At 44.7% G+C, this 20,019-nt stretch overlaps 1 protein-coding gene across 1 annotated transcript; it reads right to left on the bottom strand.

Annotated features, from left to right (window-relative positions):
• Nucleotides 1–30: 30 nt before the first annotated feature.
• On the bottom strand, nucleotides 31–20,019 carry LOC137294065 (D-aminoacyl-tRNA deacylase-like). Its single transcript, XM_067824998.1, has 6 exons — nucleotides 19,608–20,019; nucleotides 3,197–3,287; nucleotides 1,904–2,006; nucleotides 1,563–1,695; nucleotides 803–888; nucleotides 31–209 (listed from the first exon to the last, which is right to left on the bottom strand). Exons 1-6 carry the CDS (start codon nucleotides 19,648–19,650, stop codon nucleotides 84–86), a joined length of 582 nt encoding a protein of 193 aa, XP_067681099.1. The 5' UTR covers nucleotides 19,651–20,019; the 3' UTR covers nucleotides 31–83.

Raw genomic sequence — 20,019 nt, 5'->3', positions numbered from 1 at the left:
GTCTGTAAGTGCTTAGTAAGAAAGTCTGACTCAAGTATAAGATGTTTATATACAAATAAGACAAGTCTAGTACAGTGCGGAGATCATGTGAGTCCTGATGCAGCTGTAGGTCTCTGAGATTCACATGGGGAGGAGTCCGTCACTTCATCAGAGTTGACCTTGCTAGGTGACTGCTTCGACGCTTGCTTGTCGGCTTTCTTCACATCCTTCTGTAAGTGTATGGAATATGTTTGCATGTGTGGTGAGTATTTCAGTAAATCATGAATAATAATAATAAGAGTGTGGTGTCACTCTAAAAGTACATGGTGTAAACAGTCTGATATATCCTAGACCTGCTACTGCTAAATATAAATCTGAAGACATTTCACATGGCTAAATCTAGACTGGGCAGCAACGAAAACAAAAGAAAACACCTCACAAATTAGTGCAGAAACATACAGAAAATAACCCTGTTCCATTAATATTCCAAACAGGGTGGCGCATCCTTGTTTGTTTACATTCTCAACTTAACACAAGATCCTGGAATTTGATATGCTCATATTAATGCTTTTTTCTTTCATATGAACAAGTCTGATCGGCTGAATCCTCTGACAAACTCCACATGTTGTCTTTGTGTCAGTGTCACATATTAGATCATAAACTGACTCAGCAGCAATGAAAATGGGTTGACAGCAACAAAACTGTATAAATGTGCTGCAAGGCTGAGCTGAAAGACATGACATACCTTTGGCAACGATCAGATGTCATTGACTACTGGTTTGAAAACCCTTGCAAATAAACACTCAATAGCTCAAAGACTTACTGGTCCTGCCGGCACACACTCTAGAGGTATAGTCACCGGGCCATCATTCTGTATATGCACCTGCATGTAGGCACCAAATTTACCATCTGCAATACAACAGTGAAACACACACAAGAATGATCTTTCTGCATGTATAGTAGGAAATAGAATAATAAATCATATGCTTGTCTTGCATATTTCGCCCAACTGTACCATGGCAGCCTGTAAATCATCAGTTGTGGACTGGATTATCCATTGACTGGTATTGTGTACAATGATTTATGCAACATGTTATATTTCGGATGACACTGTCTTAGTAAAGTACAAATTCAAGTTCTTTTTTGAGTTGAGTCCCATATGGGATTCGAACCCACACCCTCAGAGTCAGGCACCTATTCGCCAGCACACAAAGTCAGCTGTCTAATCTGCTCAGCCACCATGTCTTGGTTACATTCGATCACTTTCTAAATGGCATTGTATTATCAATGATCTATGCTATGAACCAAGTCACTGCTCAACCTTGGAAGTCACTGTGACCAGCAAAGACTACAGAGGAGTTTTGTGCAGGAATCTCGATGGATGGTAAATGTTCCTACGCTGTGTGGAACTCCTCACTCACTCTTCACAGCAGTGTCTGACTGACTGAGTGAGCATGGTGTTGTCCTGCTGTTACTGCAGCACGTTGTCAGCAAAACACACAAAGTACTGGCAGTGAGTATTCTATGTCACCATGTACTTGAATCATCTAAGAGACCATGTACTTGAATTGTCTAAGGTCTACCTTGTATCTTGTCAGGGGAATATGCGGCTCCCAGCTGCCTGAGGAACTCTTGGTACATCTGCTGTGACAGGTCAGGGCCCATTGCCTCGTGGAAGTCTGGCTTGTTCCCCTTCAGGGTCAGACACAGCGTGAACTGCTCAGACACACAAGTTGTACCATGTCAGTTTATTGGCATCATCCCCCTCATTTTCAGTGGAGTTTGGACTGAATTGTAGACATCAAATTGCACCACATTTGGATATCACCCAACACACCTGGATATCACACAACACACATGACTGACTGACACTACCTCACCAGTAAATCATATAACTTACCTGAGATATCATACAGTTACTCACCTGGCTTACACAAAGCACCTCAAACTGTTTGTCCATTACATTCTTGGCCCAGCGCTTTCCATTGTCATCATCAAATAGACGCAAGTTCAGAACCTTTCGAACTCTGTAAGTGGATAAGTATGTGCAACATAAACCATGATGTCAGCATTATAATTCAAAATTGTTAGTGTCAGCATTATAATTCAACACTGTCTGAGTCAGCATTATAATTCAACACTGTCTGAGTCTGCATCATAATTCAACACTGTCTGTGTCAGCATCATAATTCAACACTGTCTGAGTCTGCATCATAATTCAACACTGTCTGAGTCTGCATCATAATTCAACATTGTCTGTGTCAGCATCATAATTCAACATTGTTTGTGTCAGCATCATAATTCAACATTGTTTGTGTCAGCATCATAATTCAACATTGTTTGTGTCAGCATCATAATTCAACATTGTCTGTGTCAGCATCATAATTCAACACAGTCTGTGTCAGCATCATAATTCAACACAGTCTGTGTCAGCATCATAATTCAACACTGTCTGTGTCACTGTCAGCAGCAGAATGATACACATACTGTACCTGGACCACATTTGTAACTATAGTTTGGCATGAAATGCATGTGGACCCGGGTTTTTTTGTAAATTGCTCTTCATCCAGTGATCCACTTGATCTCAAACAGCTAGAAGTAGTCAATGTGAATGATCCAAACGGTCTATCACTGTGCAGTGAACAAGTAACTATCATGAACTGCACGTGCATTTACCTTTCTGACCCAACACTGCTGCTGTTACAGGTCACTGGCTCTACTGGGTCTATCACTGTGCAGTGAACAAGTAACTATCATGAACTGCACGTGCATTTACCTTACTGATCCAACACTGCTGCTGTTACAGGTCACTGGCTCCCTCCCTATGCAAGCAGTCTGTGTTCCACTATTTATTTTGTTGACAGTTACATAGACAGATTCTTTTATACAAATACATAAAATTGGTGATTTACAATGTGATTAGGTTGTCTGACAAAACATCCACTTACGAAGTTACGAGGAGATCGATTGGATCATTGGATGAAGAGTTGTTTACAAACAAACGGGTCCACATGCATTTCACGCCAAACTTTAATTACTAGCACCAGCCATACAGCATGTCACCAGCTCAAGACATACGGAACACTTGCCACTAGTCACTACCTCAAAACATACAGATCACTTGTCACTGGGTCCTGCCTTGCAGAATGCATGTAATCAGCCATTTGGAAGCAGAATATCGTGTTAATTCACAGCTATGTGTATCAAAATCACTGACATGTATTCCATCTCCTTCGGGGTGTCATATCTCGAGATCCCGACCAGCACACACAGACCTCTTCCTATGGACCCAACCACTTCATCACCAACTGGAATAGACGAGAAATGTTTTCAAATGTCTGACAAATACAAGCCTACAAAAAACTTATTTGATATCTGTCAAATACTGAGTGAGTGAGCGAGTGTGTGAGCGAGTGAGTGAGCGAGTGAGTGAGTGAGTGAGTGAGTGAGTGAGTGAGTGAAGGTTATGCCACATTCAGCAATATTCCAGCTATATGGCGGCGGTCTATTAATACTCGAGTCTGGACCAGACAATCCAGTGGTCAACAACATGACATGAGCATCGATAGGCGCAAATGGGACCCGATGACAACCAAGTCAGCGACCCTGACCATCTGTTCCCTTTAGTCGGCTTTCATAGCAAACATGGGTTGCTGAAGGCCTATTCTACCCCTGACCTTCACGGGTCATCAAATACTGATTATATTCAGCACCCTAAGCACTAATTACACAAATGGCTTCAACTATGACTGAGACACTGATAATTCACACAACCAGCGCTTGTATAACATGACATCAACATGACATTAACATGATCAAGGCACATGACTGACTTCCAAATTTATTTCACTTTTATGTTAAAATGAACTATTATAATCAAAGAAATGGCAAAAGGGATATTTCAGCCAACAATCCTGTCGTTGAGTCTTGTGGTTGGAACCTATGGAGCTAAAAAATCCACAGTAATTCAAGAGATGGTGGTTTGTTCAGAGTCTGGGTGTTCTCTGAGTTGAGCAATGTCAAATTTTAGCCGTGATGTTCCAAGCTGAAGTGAAATGCAACTTGTCGCACCGATAGGTGGTATCAGCACAGTGTTCTGTTACTTGGATTCTGAAACATCTTTTGCTGTTTCTTGCAACGTTTGCAAGTCAGGAGGTAAACTACATGGCATAGTTTCTTATATTAAAGACCTTTTTAGTGACTGAGCTTGTGAAATTGTCACTATCTTTTAGCGTTTTGCAGATACTCTACGTATAAATACACAAGTTTCTACACTTACTGTTGTTAGACAATCCACTCTGACAACAATGTCGCAAAATCATGACAGTTTTCAAAACAATCCCAAACCGGAATCAAAACAGTCCAATACACCAGTGTGATTAATCGGATTATCAAACTATGTTTCGGAACAGACGGTGAAACAATGCTGCCACACACCCACAGGGAATCCCCCATCGGTAAGCTGTGCAGTAAGCAAATGTCTTTGTGATGTCGCCAATAACACTACCACAGAGATTCTTCTCTATATAAAGGCATGCACGGCCACTGTATCTCTGTCTGATGATTACACGCAATACAAAACTCATAACCCAGATACACTCTAGCTGATCAGGATCTGTGCAGTCTACTTCATGGCCATCTGTTATACTTAAAGCATGAGGACGGTATAATACCAATATGCCCTACACTTCATATAGGTTGGACTTACAACTAATTGACATGTTATTTCCAAAAGCATGAAATTCTGGTTTCATTAGTGATCATAAAACTAGGATTATCAGCAGAAATATGATGTAGTCCAAATTTGAACCTCAAACACCTGACAGGCGACCTGTTGTATTCTCCACAAGAGAATACCATGTACTTGTTGACCATGGGTAATATGTCAGCGTTTTGAGCATGCAATATGCATGGATAAATGTGAATATTATATAAATGGACTATCAATATTACTATTATCATTATATGAGAAATTTGCCTGCTGATACAACTTCCAACCCCACAAAAAAGAAATGTTTGAGGCGTCCAAGCATATTTGTTGTTTTCTAACTATAAAAATCATTGCTTTTTAGTGGAACTTAGAGAGCAGTCAGTCCTAGATCACTTGCACATCTTTCTGTCACCTTGCATCGTGCAAGAGAGTGAACAAGTCTTCCTTGACTGGCAAAAGTTGGGCATATGGGGATCGGGACTATATTTATGGATATACAACTTCTTGAAAATTACATAAAAATTAATTGAGGAGCTGATGGTAGATCTTGGATTACTTTTCCTATTTTCCTATTAAGTTTACAAAGTTTTCCACTCATAATACATACTGATATTGAATGAAATCACTCAAGCGTGAAAGCACATGGTTGCCATGCACTTAACACTGATAACTGAATGAACAAGCATTTTCATGAGACAAACAATGTCCTGCAATATCTAAGGAATAATTTGGGGGTAATTACTCACAAATTTTGTGGCAGAATCACACGCGTACATCAGGTTTCTTATTCAAGCGATGCACAGTTTCAAAATGATGCCTCATGTCTACACGCCACTTTGTGGCAACACTTCACGACATCAAATTACCTCCTCATAATCATACCACTGAGGAAAAAAGGTACAGACAAAATTATAACGTTTACAAAAGTAGTATAGGGAATGACAGTTCTAAAACACTTTCCTTAGCTCTTGCTACTATTACCCCTACTACTTAACGTGTGTTGGAGGTAACACTGTGCCGTACGGTACGATCAATAATTCTTCTCTTACAAACCCCCTACCCGGCCCATCCCTCAAGTAGTATAAGTTAGGTTCGTCGGCTTTCATATCCACTTTATCTATGTTGTAAGTTTTGACTGACCATATAGGATCGGTGGCCCGCTTACGGCTATCACCCTCGTGTTCCCCCGGCTGGTATAGATACCTCACTAGGGCCCTATCTGGTATCTGTTTCTCCTTCCCACGCAATGGAGCGGCCGACTCTGCAACTATTGATTTTAGTTTGATAGCGTCTGCCGGTTTCTTACCGGTGAGACGGGTGACTTCATGGTTGATTGCCGACACCACCTTGGGTAACCTCGTGACCCATTCAGTCGATCGTTTTCCAGGGGTGGCCATCTCCCTAGCATACTGATGGCCGAACAAGCGCTCAGCCAAAGTCCTATTAAATCTCTCAACTATGGCTTGGCTGCGATGGGCTCTGGCCGTGCCACGCCTGACCTTTGTATCGTGTTTGGCTAGCAGTTGTGACACGACACCCATGAACTCCCGTCCGGGGTCAACTTGCAGCTCTGTTGGCCACGTCAGCGGGCTGCGTTTGTATATGCGTTCGAATCCTCTGGCTACCTGGGCCGAATCTTTCGTGGTCAAGGGTTCGGCTTCCTTGTAACGACTGGCTACGTCAACTACGGTTAAGGCATACTTGTACCTCTTGTCGTGGGGTAGGAACAGTAGGTCTGCCTGGTGAACGCTATTAGGTATGTTAATACCGAACCTCCTTCTAGGCACGTAGCGTGGTGCCGGCAAATAGATCTGCCACAGGGCTTGTTTTTCAAGCCACGCTTTGGCTTCCTCCGGGGTACTCGCGCTATTTTAGCTAGCTTATCTACTGCGCTAGCTCCTTTCCAGTACCCACGCGGGCTGTAGTAAATAGCCTCAAATGTTTTCATGTCCATACGCGTATGTGTTTATCCCATCAATAGCTATCCAACGTTTAGTGTCCATAGGCGACAGGGACGTCTTGTTTATAGTCAGTCCGTATATCTTATGTCCATCACTTCTAAGTGTGTTCATTTTATGCCTAAAGGTACGGGTCTTGAACAGGGCTTCCTTGAATCTGGCGTGTTTGATGTGTTGTTTCACCACATACTTCTTAACCCCCTTAGCCTTCCGGATCTCACTATTGTCGGCTTTCAGTATGGAGTACATCTTAGGTCTCAAACCTATGTACTCGGCTATGGGCGTGCCAGCACACTCGTCCTTCATCTTACCTAGGACCTTTTTATTTACCGTACTGTGTATGGCATGGGTCTTAGGGTAGTCGCTGGTGTCGTATAAATCGAGGTGTTTTTTCATGTCCTCGTACACGTCCTCGGTTCGAATCTCCATCAGCAGGGAATCCGTGTCAGTGTACAGCATTTCACACCTGTCACCGTACTGTTTCTTGAGCTCGTTGTAGTAAAAGTCGTACATCAGGTGTTTGGATAAATCGAGGATGCTCATCCCCACGTAAACAGGCCGGTTGAATTTTATGTGGCTTTTCTTCATGTGTAGGGCAACCAGGTTGTCTGTGAATATCTTACTACGGTTGAATGCCGGACTGGCTATCAATCTCCTAAGCTTGTCTTCCTCACTCGACCGAACCAGCTTCACGGTCACGCGTTTCCTCAGGTTCTCCATAGTCTTACCAAACACCGAGTTGTTCATGAGCTTGTAGAGATTTTTCTCAAAATCACTGGTGGCTTTTTTTCGTAGGTCTGTGTTCATTCTGATGTAGGGCTCCATCCATGGGCTCTGGTCGAACATGAGCACCCTGTGTATTTTGGTCAGCCTCATACCCAACGACAGGTACAGCTGTAGGTTGCGATAGTGAACGATGTACTTGGTCTTATTCATTAAGTTAGGCACGAGTTTTTCAACGTCTGTCACACGCCCACCTAACAAGTTATGTTGGTACTCAGACATCCAGTCTGGGTTAACCCTCATACGTTCGGGGGCCAGGGGGTAGCTGTTGTGTGATGTGTGTAATTCCTTGGTATACTCTAAGTCAACCTCGAGGATATACCCTTTGTTCGAATCTGGTGCAACCCCCATAACATCAACGTGGGGTACCCATTCGAATCCCCCTGTAGGTAGATACTGGCTCATGGCCCAGCCGTAGAGGTTGTTTGCGTCGAGGTAGAGAATGTGATTGGTTGGCTTGTTAGGATCGTAACCTTTCACGTATTGATTATTTGCTTTCGCGTATCGTTTGGATGCCATGGAAATCCCACCTCGCAAGCCTTTCTCAATGAATAGGTGCATGTCGTAATCTGTGAGCAATTCCAAATTAACTCCGGTCTTTTTAAGCAAGGCGTCCCACGACAGACCTGGGCTGGTGTAATACCATGCGGGGTCGAGTTTATACTGCTTGAAACACGTCCGCCTAAACGTCTCAAACACGTCGGCTAACAGCAGTACATCTGTCCTCAAGTACAGGTCGTGATAATCACCCAGGTTCTTACAACCCAGTTTATTCCATACGTTAGTCGCGTGCGAGTAATCATCTCGTGAGACGGACGCCTCATTCAGCTTGCTATAAAAGCAGTCAATAGGGGGTAGTCTGGTCTCGGTGAACTTGACCCAACTATCCATGTACTCATAGGGGTACACACCCTTCCTCATAAGCAGGGGTCTAGTCTCGGCGTCTGTGTATCGATCGGTGATAGGGAAGGTATTGTTGGCCTTGACCAGACTGTCGAGTGACGACAGGAGGAACTGAAACGAGTCAATGAACCTAAGTCCGTTTAAGCTGAAGGAGATGTATCTCTCCATGTTGTTGGGGATGCACGTTATATTACCATCGATTTTCGCGATGGCCTGCATGATCAAGTGTGAGTCGTACCCTCTCAAGTTGTGAAAGACAACGGGGATGTTTATTGTCTTAGGGTTGATTTTAAGCTTGAGGTTGCACGCGCTGTGAGCGGCGCCTCTATACTTACCAGTTATATTCTTAACGTTTACTATGGAATGTTTGTTCCTATAGTAGGGAGGCAAGGCTAGGTATGACCCGCCTCTGAACGGCACGTAGTTAGCTATGTCTAGATAGACATTATCGATTTTATCTAAAGCCCACCCGGACCCCAAGTGTGTGTAGCGTTCTAGGTATTCTCGTATCTGCTGAAAACTGGTATCGATTGATGCGTCAATGGTCTCTGTATGTGTGACGACCTCTTGTTGACCTCGGAAGTAAGGCTGAACATACTCAGTGGCCCCTGTGGGGCCCCCAACCTGCTTATCGAGCGACATTTTCACTGTGATCTGAAACTTGATACTTCCTAGGTTATTTAGTTCCTGGTTGACCTTATCAGCTATCAGAGGCTTGATATCTGTAATGTCTATGTTTCTATCAACGTGCATGCGCCAACCTCTCAAATAGTTGCCTACAGCGCGCTCAGTGCGCACGAACTGTAGGTCAATAGCTCTATTCTGTCGTAATAATTCTACAAGCTGTGGTTTTCTCATACGAGAATACCCGCCTAAACCCAAATCGTGTGCCTCGGCTTTGAATAACCTGTGTATCCAAGCTGTTTTGCTTGAGCTTTTAATTGTGTTACCGTAGGAGGGGCTTCTAAACCTAGTAATCTCAACAATGCTGACTTCCGCATTCGAGAATACCCGATCACACCTCTCTGTTTTGCGACCCGCTTCAGCTCGCGCACAGTAGTCATAGTGTTTACACCTAAGAGAACCAATGTCTAATTGGTTCACAGTAAAGGGAGGTAACCCTTAAGTGGCTGTTTCACGCACTGGAGTCTATCTTGAGCAGTCGCCTACGTTCTTTTATGTAGCCTTTTTTATTCTCGTAGATGAGTTGATGTCTGACTACGTTCGCTCCGTGAACTTTACATAGACAGTAGTGTCCTTTAACCCCGATACCACACACAGAACACGTGTAGTTAGGACTTCCCATATGGAAACAACAGAACCCCTGATTCCTGCATTTCCTACCACAGGCCTCGGTCTTCCCCATAAGTATGTATTCGCATCGGTATGGAGCGGGTCTCATGTTTACTTATATAGGTATTTTAATTTAATTGCTTAGCAACCAACGCAGTAGCTGCTATACCCAACACTATGAAGCCCAGTTCACGATTCATTTGTCCCTTGGATGGTGTGTAGTACTGAGCGAGTGTGGGTTTATTGAGCGGTTCCAATCGTTTACCAGTTAGTAGGTAGTATTCTTTCATTGCTTCATCGACATCGTTGAATGTTTGAACGGCATGGTTTTCACGCTGGAGTTAATAAAATCAATCCTCTGGAGGCGTTTTTTAGCGTACTCGGCCTGTGCTTTTTGTAAGTTCTCAGTAGCGAGATCGTGCCGCTTCCTTTCTTCCTGTATTTCAGCCGCGTGATCATCTCGTAGTTTCGAGAAGAGGAAATTACTCCCGGAAAATGCCAGGGCATTCACTAACGCCCCACCGACCATCATAGCTATCGTGGCCATCCCTATATTTATTTCATTATATTATCAGGTATTATCCCTTGTTTTACTAGGATGTCTTTTGTGGCCATCGCCATACCAAGGTTCATTATGAGCATACCCATATCCTGCAGGTTGAAATCTAGCTTGATAGTTGGTTGTTTAAGCACCATTTTAGTCAACCGAGCGTACCCTACTGCTAGACTGGCGACCACTGTGGCGTGGTATGTGTCGTTGACGAACGTTTTCTCCTCAGACATTATGTATATGATATAAAATATTAAAATTATAACATGATATGCGGGTCGACAGTGGGGCCTGCCCCCAGGGTTTCCCTCACTGTTGGAGGGTACCCCCACGTATAACCATGTTATAACCACGGCAGCAGTTACGCCTACAGCCAACAACAGTCGGGGGTTGGTCACTTTATGTTGGTTACACCACCGTTTTTTACCGGCAGCTACTCTCTTAGGATTCTTCTGTCTGGTTACTGTTGGGGGTACCTCCACTGAAGGGGTCACTTCCCTCACTGGTTCCTGTGAAGGGGTCTCCACCGTCACCTCGGGAGGGGTTTCCCTCAGTTCCCCCACTGGGGTTTCCTGTGCAGCATCCATCTATACTATTATTATTATTCTTTCTCTCAAATTGACAATGTTTTGCCGTGATAATCGCCGCCGTCACTGGAGCCAACAACATACCATATTTGTGGTACAGCCCGCAGCTGATAGAGCTCACGGCGTGTTCGATAAAAGGGTCTTTCTCGAGGTCTTCCCACAGGTAAAGTCGGCACTCTGGTGGAATGGGAAGGAAGTATGATACAATACCGGTGTATATCTGGGTCATAGCCGATCCTATTGTCTTTGTCATTTCTGCTCCGAGCCGGGACTCGTATCTAGCGTACAGCTTATCGATTTCTTCGGCTGACATTTTGTGAATTTTATCAGGAGTGTAGTCTCCAAAGTAATGTTTGGCTTTGCCGCCAACAGCCAACGCCACCAGTTTCTCTTGCTTATCATCAGTGGGGCCTGCCGGCGGCGTGGGGGAGACCCCCAACTGTTCGAGCAATTCCTCACACTCCATCTTATAATATAACAAGTAAGATTTAGTTTTAACTATATAATACCCGATGCAGACAAAACACAGAGAAATGAAGGTTAAGTTGCACACGACAAACACTTCAAATATCATAGCTATATGCTTAGCTTTGCTTAGCTTTGCTTAGCTTTGCTTAGCTTTAGCACACAATATATGCTACTGGTTGGTCGGTTTTTATAACGAGCTTAGCGTGTTTAGTTTCAGCGAGCTGTTTCTTCACCCGTTCCCGTTCTAATTTGCTCATCACATCGTTCTCTCTCAAACACTCCTCGAACGAATCCCTGTCCTTGCAGTGAAATAAGGCCACCCATCGCGTCTGCTCCCTGAGGTCTTTCAACACCGAGTTGAACTTCTGCGTTAGCACCCAGACGCTGTGATTTGCATGCCGGCCGGAGAATGCCAGGTACGATAGCATGTCTCTCTTTTTTGTTATCTCGCGATTAGCGCTGCAGTCGTCCAGTATGAACAGCGTCGGTTCCCCTTTAAATTTCTCGTGAAGAGCTTTCAACCAGTCCTGCAGGCGTGTTCCAGGGTCGATTTTGTGTACGTCCGGGTCCGTCATCACCCAAGGTCGCGCGTACGTTTTATTCATGCTCAGAGTAGGGCACATGATAACGATGTTATCGAACACATCCTTGTAGTAACCCTCCAACATATCCAACACGAAAACGGTCTTCCCACAGCCAGTCTGCCCGCACACTATGGCGCAGTGTGGGTCAGTGGGCAGTTGTGGGTACCCCAGGGGGGTGTGGGGGTCTCCCCCACTAGTAGATGGCTTGCACGAATCTCCCATTGTCTATATTAAGTTGCGCGTCCATAATAACGTACAGATATAATTTCAACTTACCAGCGGGTTGAGCCTTCTTAGTAATCTGGATGGTTATCCCTTCGCTGCCGTTATCTATACGGCGCCCGCTACCATGCAGTTTATCATCATCCGTGGATCGCATGTCCAACCATAGGGCGTACTTGGTGGTCAGGTATTCACCGATCTGCACGGAGCCGAGGTCCAGGTCCTTTGTTATATAATCCCCCACTGGTAGCTTTTTTATCTCATCCCACTGCTGGTGTGGTCTCATACCATGACTGAACAGCTGGTTGGGCACGCCCTCGATGGTCACTTCCACCTTTTCAATCTCGGGGTTGAAAAACTTCTCGCTGTCCCTCCGGAATGGCTTGTAATCCTCCACGGGGACGACCAGGATACCTTTCATCGATCGCGCCGGCACGTTCAGGTTGACATTCCACACAGTGTCGCTCTTATCTCGCACGACTGATCTATGCCTCAGTACGCGATCGTACAGGATAGCCATCTTCCCAGAGTACTGACTTCGAACCTGCCTGGCCAGCTCCGGGCTAGTGACCATGTCGAACTCCAGAGAGATGTTGTCTATGGCATAACTGGCCTCATCACCGTTCGGCGTACGCACTACTTTGCTATAGTCGTTAAACGTGAGCTCGTATTCGAGCCTATCACCCAGCGCGGCCTGGTAAAACGGCGCGTGTCCCGTGAGCAACTCGAAGTCGAGCGGCACGCAGAATCGATTCCCGTATGCTCGAGCGATGGCCTTTTCACCGTCCGATAGGTTGTCTAGCTGGTCTTGCGTGAAGGCATACCCTATGCGCGACCGGGTTGATTTGCTGATACCCTGGTACACATCATTGACTCGTTCTCCCTCGCTTTTCCAGAGATCCCCGTAGCAGTGAAACACGTCGCTGTCGTCGATACTCAGCACCTCGTTACCGCTGATCTTGACGGTCGTTTTCTTGATGATAGCTCGACCCACGTTCCGCACTAGCTCGCGTTTGTCGTTGTCGGAGGTCAACGTGATATTGAACGCCAGTCGAACAGTGCCTGGTACAATGAGGTCATTCTCACCAAGGTTTGGAAATCTAACCAGCAGAGTTTGATTCTGGTCTATCTGGCTCCTAATGGCTCTCTCAATCTTCTGAAAGGATCTAATTTTCTGCCGTACATTGTTATATAAATGAAATATATTTTTAATACTAATGGATGAAGACATACATATGACGGAGATGCCGGGCGCTAGAGCCCAGGCATCTGATGAGCAGGAGACCTCATTTACTAGTTCACCACTGAACCAAGAACTTTTGGAAACAACGGTAAATGATTATTACGAAAGTTTAAGAAGAGATAAAAACTACGTTGAACCACAGGGTCGATACCATAAGAATTTTTTTATTGATACAAAGGGTGTTCTACGCCTTAAGTCTAACCCAGGGGTTGACCTCTTTAACAAGAGCAATAAAAAACCACTGGCCTTGTCAACTCTAGCCAGACGCCATGGTGTCGAATTTATCCGTGAACATCTAAACATGCATGATTACGGTGGTGCAATACCTAAGGCCGTTGTTGAAGATCTGCAAGCTACCAGATCCCACCTCACCACTAGAGATGAAATGACACCACAGCGTGCTACAGAAGCCTCAGACAGCATAGAAAAACTGTTGAGCACCTACTGGGACAAACCGTTACCGGGGTTTGACTTTCCGGTAAGGGAACTGCACGGCTTAGACGAAGCCGTGAAACGTGTGCGTGGAGAACTCGTGAACAACATGGGGAAACTGAACGAAATCGACGAGCACATCGCTAAGGAAAAAACCAAACTCACCGAAGCTAAAAACGATGATATGAAGCGTCGTATCAATGAACGACTACGTGGTTTAGAAGACGATAGACGTACACGATTGGAAGCCGCTTCCTCGAATCGTGAACAGCTTCGATCCCAGATCAGTCGCATTCGGGAAACAATCGATAGAATACTGAACGAGGATACAACTTTAGCCAACAGGATTCGGATATTGTTCCGGGAGCAAGGGATCACCATCGCCAGCATTCTGACTGCATTGGGTTTCATCATATCAACCCTGGTGGTGTCACTGACAAGGGGTACCCCTGTTGGGCCTGCCGGCGGCGGGGGAACTCCCACACCTGCCGGTGGTGGTATTAAAGACTGGATAAAAAAACTCGGTGAAGGCCTAGCTAAACTGGCTGGTAAAGCCGCCGAAGCCCTTCCCGGCATCCTGGGTAGTATCGTCTCGTGGTTGTTGGGCGCTCTGGCTAAAACTGCCATGTGGCTCAGTCAAAACATGTGGGCAGCCATCGTCGCCGTGGCGGGTCTGGTGTACGTAGCGGCTAAGAAATTTTTAATAAGTCCCAAAGCTACCCCACCAACCACCAGGGCCGTTTTACTATCAATATGCTGCTGATAGGGGGGTACCCCCACATGAATATGGGGGGCCACCTCCTGTGGTGTTGGTTGAACTTTAGGCTCCGGGGGCGGCGCAACTATACCCGTTTCACGTGGTGGGATGTGTGGGATATAGGGGGTGTTAATATCGGGGTTGATACCCAACTTTTGATCCGCCGTGGCTATGACTATTTTGTTGTTATAACCCACCACTTTTTTTACTCTCAGTTGCGTATCACTCGGAGCCATGTACAGCCCCACGCCGAACACGTAATTGACTTTCGATCTGGCGTATTCTAACACATTTTGGTAACGGTCGATGGCCCGCGGGAGATCAACTGGAGAATTGATAGCATCCTCAACGTTGGAAACGAACTGTTTCTGAGCGTCGTAAGCAGTTCCCTTACCGAGGATGTTGGAACGCGTCATCGACTGCGCACCCAACAGCACCCACACGTACGTTCGAATCGAGTCGTTCAAGCGTATTGTACCAGCACGAGTGAATTCTTTCGATGTTTTTGAGATCATTTTAGTCCAGGCTGTGGCTGCATCAGGATTGGTTTGCTTTATACAGCTGACATGGATCTGTTCATTCGTTGTGGGACCTGTAAATGTATGACGGTGTGGGTTGTATGAACCATCTTTAGAACCGGCATAATATGTTCCGGACCTGTAGAAGTACACGAGAACTATACCGAGACCATGGTTCACACCAGGAAGGCGAAAGTCTTTATTCGTTGGAATCTCAAACTCTCCACAAACACGTTCATAAGCGCGTATATCATAGGGGTTATTCGTCATACTCCACGCTTTATCTTGGGGAAGAGGAGCACTTATTTCCTTCAATATTCGTCTCGTTTGATAATAAATATGAAACAAAATAACCGCCTTACTCAGTTCGTCTATACCGTAGTCTGGTGTCACACCCGACCCTGTCGTCGCACACCACACAGCAAAGTTTAGTTGGTTCTGCCAAAACTGCATTGGATTTTGATTCCAGTTTACCACCGCCTGCGCGTTATTAACGGACACGACATAGTTTTCAAAGATATTAATAAAGGTTGTTTTAAACCCCGTACTACCTTCCACCACGATTTTCAAGTGTGCTAAATCCATATTATAATATATAAATTATATATTATAATATGTACATAACACTTCCAGGAATAACGAGCGGTGAGGCCGTTCAGCTGACGCACGCGATCGATAACACGTCAGGCCAACTCGAAGTCGCACTCTGCGATATCACCTACCTACCGCAATGGACTAACATCAACGCCAGCAACAATAAGCTGTTCGTCAGTGGAACTCGCAGTCAGATAACTGACGGCTACTACAGTGTGTGCTCTCTAAACGACGAGGTCTTCAAACCCCTGGGAGCCGAACTCAAGATGAACGACTCAAACGGCACAGTGGTGTTAATCAACAACGGAAGAACCTCCTTGAGGCTCGGCCGACCATTAGCGAGGATACTCGGTATGTCTCCTGACGAGATAAAACCAACAACAACCGTCACAGGCACGAAGTTACCTGATCTAGTACCGTACCGAGAGCTGTACATTCATCTCGGCCAGGTGAGCACAACGTACAACATTCAAGGAGGTCACCCTTCCACTATACTGAGAGCAGTGCCGGTGAAAACTGAGAAATACAACGACGGTAGAACCGAGTCGTTTTCACCACGACAGTATAAGAGATTAACCCAGGGCAACATACCTGAGCTGACAATATCGGTGTTAGATATAAATCATAATCCTGTAAATATAGGATACCTCAGCTTAACGCTTCATGTAAAATGACCAGCGCACAAGGGCCCGGAGTGAAAAAATGCGTCAATATCGGGCTCTCCGACCTCGGAGACACGCGCGGTTTCGACGCTCCCGGAGTAGATGGTAAATCGTACGCCTTGCAACTGAAAAACAACATTTACAAACGCGTTGAAGTCTCCGGTGGAACCCTAAGTGATATAGTAGATACCACAAGAGCAACAGTCAACACTAAGTACGCCCTTGTCAACACCGGTGATAACTGGATAATATACCCATCGTTCGGGGGTAAACTGTTCGACTTAGACGATGTTGAGAGCACTACCGTCGCCCGAAACAAGCCATATATACTCGTCTTCACCGAAGATGACAAGTGGGTGTTGTTACCCGATAACGACGACTGGTTTCTCAATATTAGACTCGTCTCTCCCTACGTGTTCACGGATAGCAAAGACAACCACCTAAACAAAGTCGTGAACAATGGAACCCTGCTCGTGGCTTACGTCCCAACTCAGAGACGTAGCGTAGTCGTCAGCCCAGTCAACACTATAGCAGCCCACATGCTATCGAGTAAACCAACCATACAAAACGTGAAATTGCAGTTGGTGTCTGAATTCGAAGGCGTGGTCACTATACTAGAGAGTCTACCGGCAAACTCAACACTGATCATCAAAGTCTACCTAGGGGAACCATCGGGGAATGATGTCGAGATCGTGAAGGGGATCAAACTCGGGTGGGGTAAACAACATCAGTATCAAGTTTGCAATGTTTACGTGCGGGTGGGTGTCGGCTCCAAGACCAGTCTGCAGGGGGTCAACGTGATCGTGGAAAACAAGATATCACTAATCAATATCTTCCTGCCTAACAACATACACTTCATGGGTATGAAGTTCACCCCTGAACTATTATCAGAAAACCAGTTGGAAATTATATCGTAATAGTATAATAATGACCAGTCATCGTCCCAACACTACACTTAACGACCTAGGAGATACGGAGGGATTCGATCAGCCTGGTGAGGAAGATGAATTATATATCCTGCACTTCAAAGACAACGTGTACAGACTGGTGCCGTTATCAGATTTAAAAGAGCCCAAATGGCTGATCAACTTAACACTCGCCTCACCTTATATCACAATAGATGCAGATACGTGGCAGATCTCTAAGATTAGGAACAACGGTATCTGGCCCGGGGATTTCATTCCGGAGAATCCCTTAGGAGCTCCGATAAGTTTGTATAACGAAACAAATGGGTTAAGTTCTGGATTAGATAATAAATTAACATTTAGCAGTAAATTTTTGACCCCGGGGTCTCTTGATAGAATATCCTCCCCCTACACACTCATCATAGAAGTCGTCTTTACGTATTTTGACCAGGTAAACTCCTCGAAAGGGCGCCAAATTTTACCCGGGTTGGTAATACACTGGTATACCGAACACTTAGACCAATATTGTCGTATTGTTATACAACGGGATTCCCCCACGGGTTCTATAAACCGCTTAATAAACCTCAGTGGGGTTTTTATTACAACAGAAAAGTCTATTAGCCTCTCACCTATTATCATTAGTTATGATCTATCCCTTGTAGGTTTCAAATACATTGATAGACTATTAACTGAAACCCAATTAAAATATCTTTCAAAATATATATTATAGGATGGGTCTGTACCCAGTCGTAGAGGAAGTAGCGAAGACGCTGGAAACCGTAGATGGGTTCCGCTTGAGGCAGTTATGTGATGTGAAACGTCAACTAGAACAAGACCGTGACACGCGGAAAGCACTATGTAAAAAGTACAATAGAGCTTTCAATATCGTGGACGGGGCTGACACTACCCTTATGGCAACCAGCATGGGACTAGGGGCGGCAGGCGTTGGGTTGTTGGCTACCATCGTGGCTGCACCTATAGTGCTAGGTATTGAAATAACGGCAGGGGTGGCAGGGTTGGCAGGGTTGGCGCTTAAGTTAGTATCACGCAGACTGCATCGTAAGGCATTGAAACACGACGAGATCAGGGTTCTGGCCGAAGCAAAGCTGAACACAGTGAGTGAGCGTATTTCCACGGCACTCTCTGATAGTAAGATCTCAGAAGAGGAGTTTCGTTCAATCCTCTCTGAACTCACAAAATATAACGGAATGAAACAAGATATTCGGTCCAAGTCACGTAAGTCTGCTATCAGCGAGGACGAGAAAAAAAAGTACATAGAACAGGGGATACAAAAAGCCCAGCAAGCCTTTATTACGAACACCAAAGTGGTCGTAGGCGGTTCACATTAAACTGTTTCATCGATATAAACGTGACATAGGCACAGTGTTACCTCCAACACACGTTAAGTAGTAGGGGTAATGTATCTATACCAGCCGGGGGAACACGAGGGTGATAGCCGTAAGCGGGCCACCGATCCTATATGGTCAGTCAAAACTTACAACATAGATAAAGTGGATATGAAAGCCGACAAACCTAACTTGTACTACTTGAGGGATGGGCCGGGTAGAGGGTTTGTAAGAGAAGAATTATTGATCGTACCGTACGGCACAGTGTTACCTCCAACACACGTTAAGTAGTAGGGGTAATAGTAGCAAGAGCTAAGGGCCCAACCAAAGCCTTATTTAGTAAATAAGGCTTTGTAGAGACTTTTCTTGAAAGTGTTTTAGAACTGTCATTCCCTATACTACTACAAACTATCTGTGTTATCAACCTCTTCTTTAGTATAAACAACTCATTTTCCCCTCATTACTCCTCTATTGTCCAAACATCTCATGTATATATATCATCCATACTTACTTCTTATGTATCACTTGCTTGGCAACGGCATTAGATAATTTAGAATCTATGTGGAAATGTATCTCCACAAAAATAGTCATCATCCTTCAGTGAACCAGTCTAATACCAGTGAACCAGTCTAAATAATATCTTTTCAGTTGGAACGGTTTTTGAAAATTATGATTATGATTACTAATCTCAGTCATGACTGCGTGACATTATATAGAAAAGTGCGAATCTCATGCCAAATGTGTGAGAGTTGGCAAGTAAGAGCTGAACAGCACTCTCTCCCAACGTTATATCAGAGTAAAGGTTGTTTTGTTGAGAAGTTCACATTTGTACTTGTCTCAGATGTGTTAAAGCTTACACTTTTAAACAAGTGAAATTAGAAAGTTCTATAAATTTCTTATATTTGTTCGAAAGTATAATGTATAATATTGTGGGTTAACCAAAGTTCTATCTTTAACACTTAATGGTCTCATTGGTGAATAAATAATAAAAGGCCTTATATCAAAGGTCCCTTATCGTGCTTCTTGCAGGACAAAAGACATAATCATAAAGGCTGTTCGAACTGGAGACAAGCCCACTCGACAGCGTTAGTTCTGATCACCTAAAGAAATACCTGTCACGCTTGCTTTCATTACTCTTTGGATGATGGCCTTCATGACTGGTTTAGAAAATAGGCGTCTCAGCTCTCAAAAGATTTCGTCATTACAGAATATAAGGAAAACGAGCATGACAGCCGGCGAGACAATTCAGAGTTACCCCCCTTGGTCAGTCAGTTACGGTACAATGTACTCGTACTTCATATTTCCAGAAAAAATCCCTGAGGCACTGCTAAAGTCGGGGACATGTCTCTCGATCTCCTTTCTAGATCGAGTTCTTCGAAAGAAATTGTCAAAAGACAGTTGTGAGAGCACGAGATTAAACTCCGCACAGCAATGGTGTGTTCACGGAAACACGGATACTTTTGTGATGATACTAGGAAGGTATACGTCACGCGCTGGTGCGAGTTTGTGGCGAAGGGACACAAC

This window comes from Haliotis asinina, chromosome 8 (genome assembly GCF_037392515.1).
Source record: "Haliotis asinina isolate JCU_RB_2024 chromosome 8, JCU_Hal_asi_v2, whole genome shotgun sequence".
Lineage (NCBI taxonomy): Eukaryota > Metazoa > Mollusca > Gastropoda > Lepetellida > Haliotidae > Haliotis > Haliotis asinina.
The sequence above is the reverse complement of the archived record's forward strand: the minus strand, read 5'-3'. Positions and strand labels throughout refer to the sequence as shown.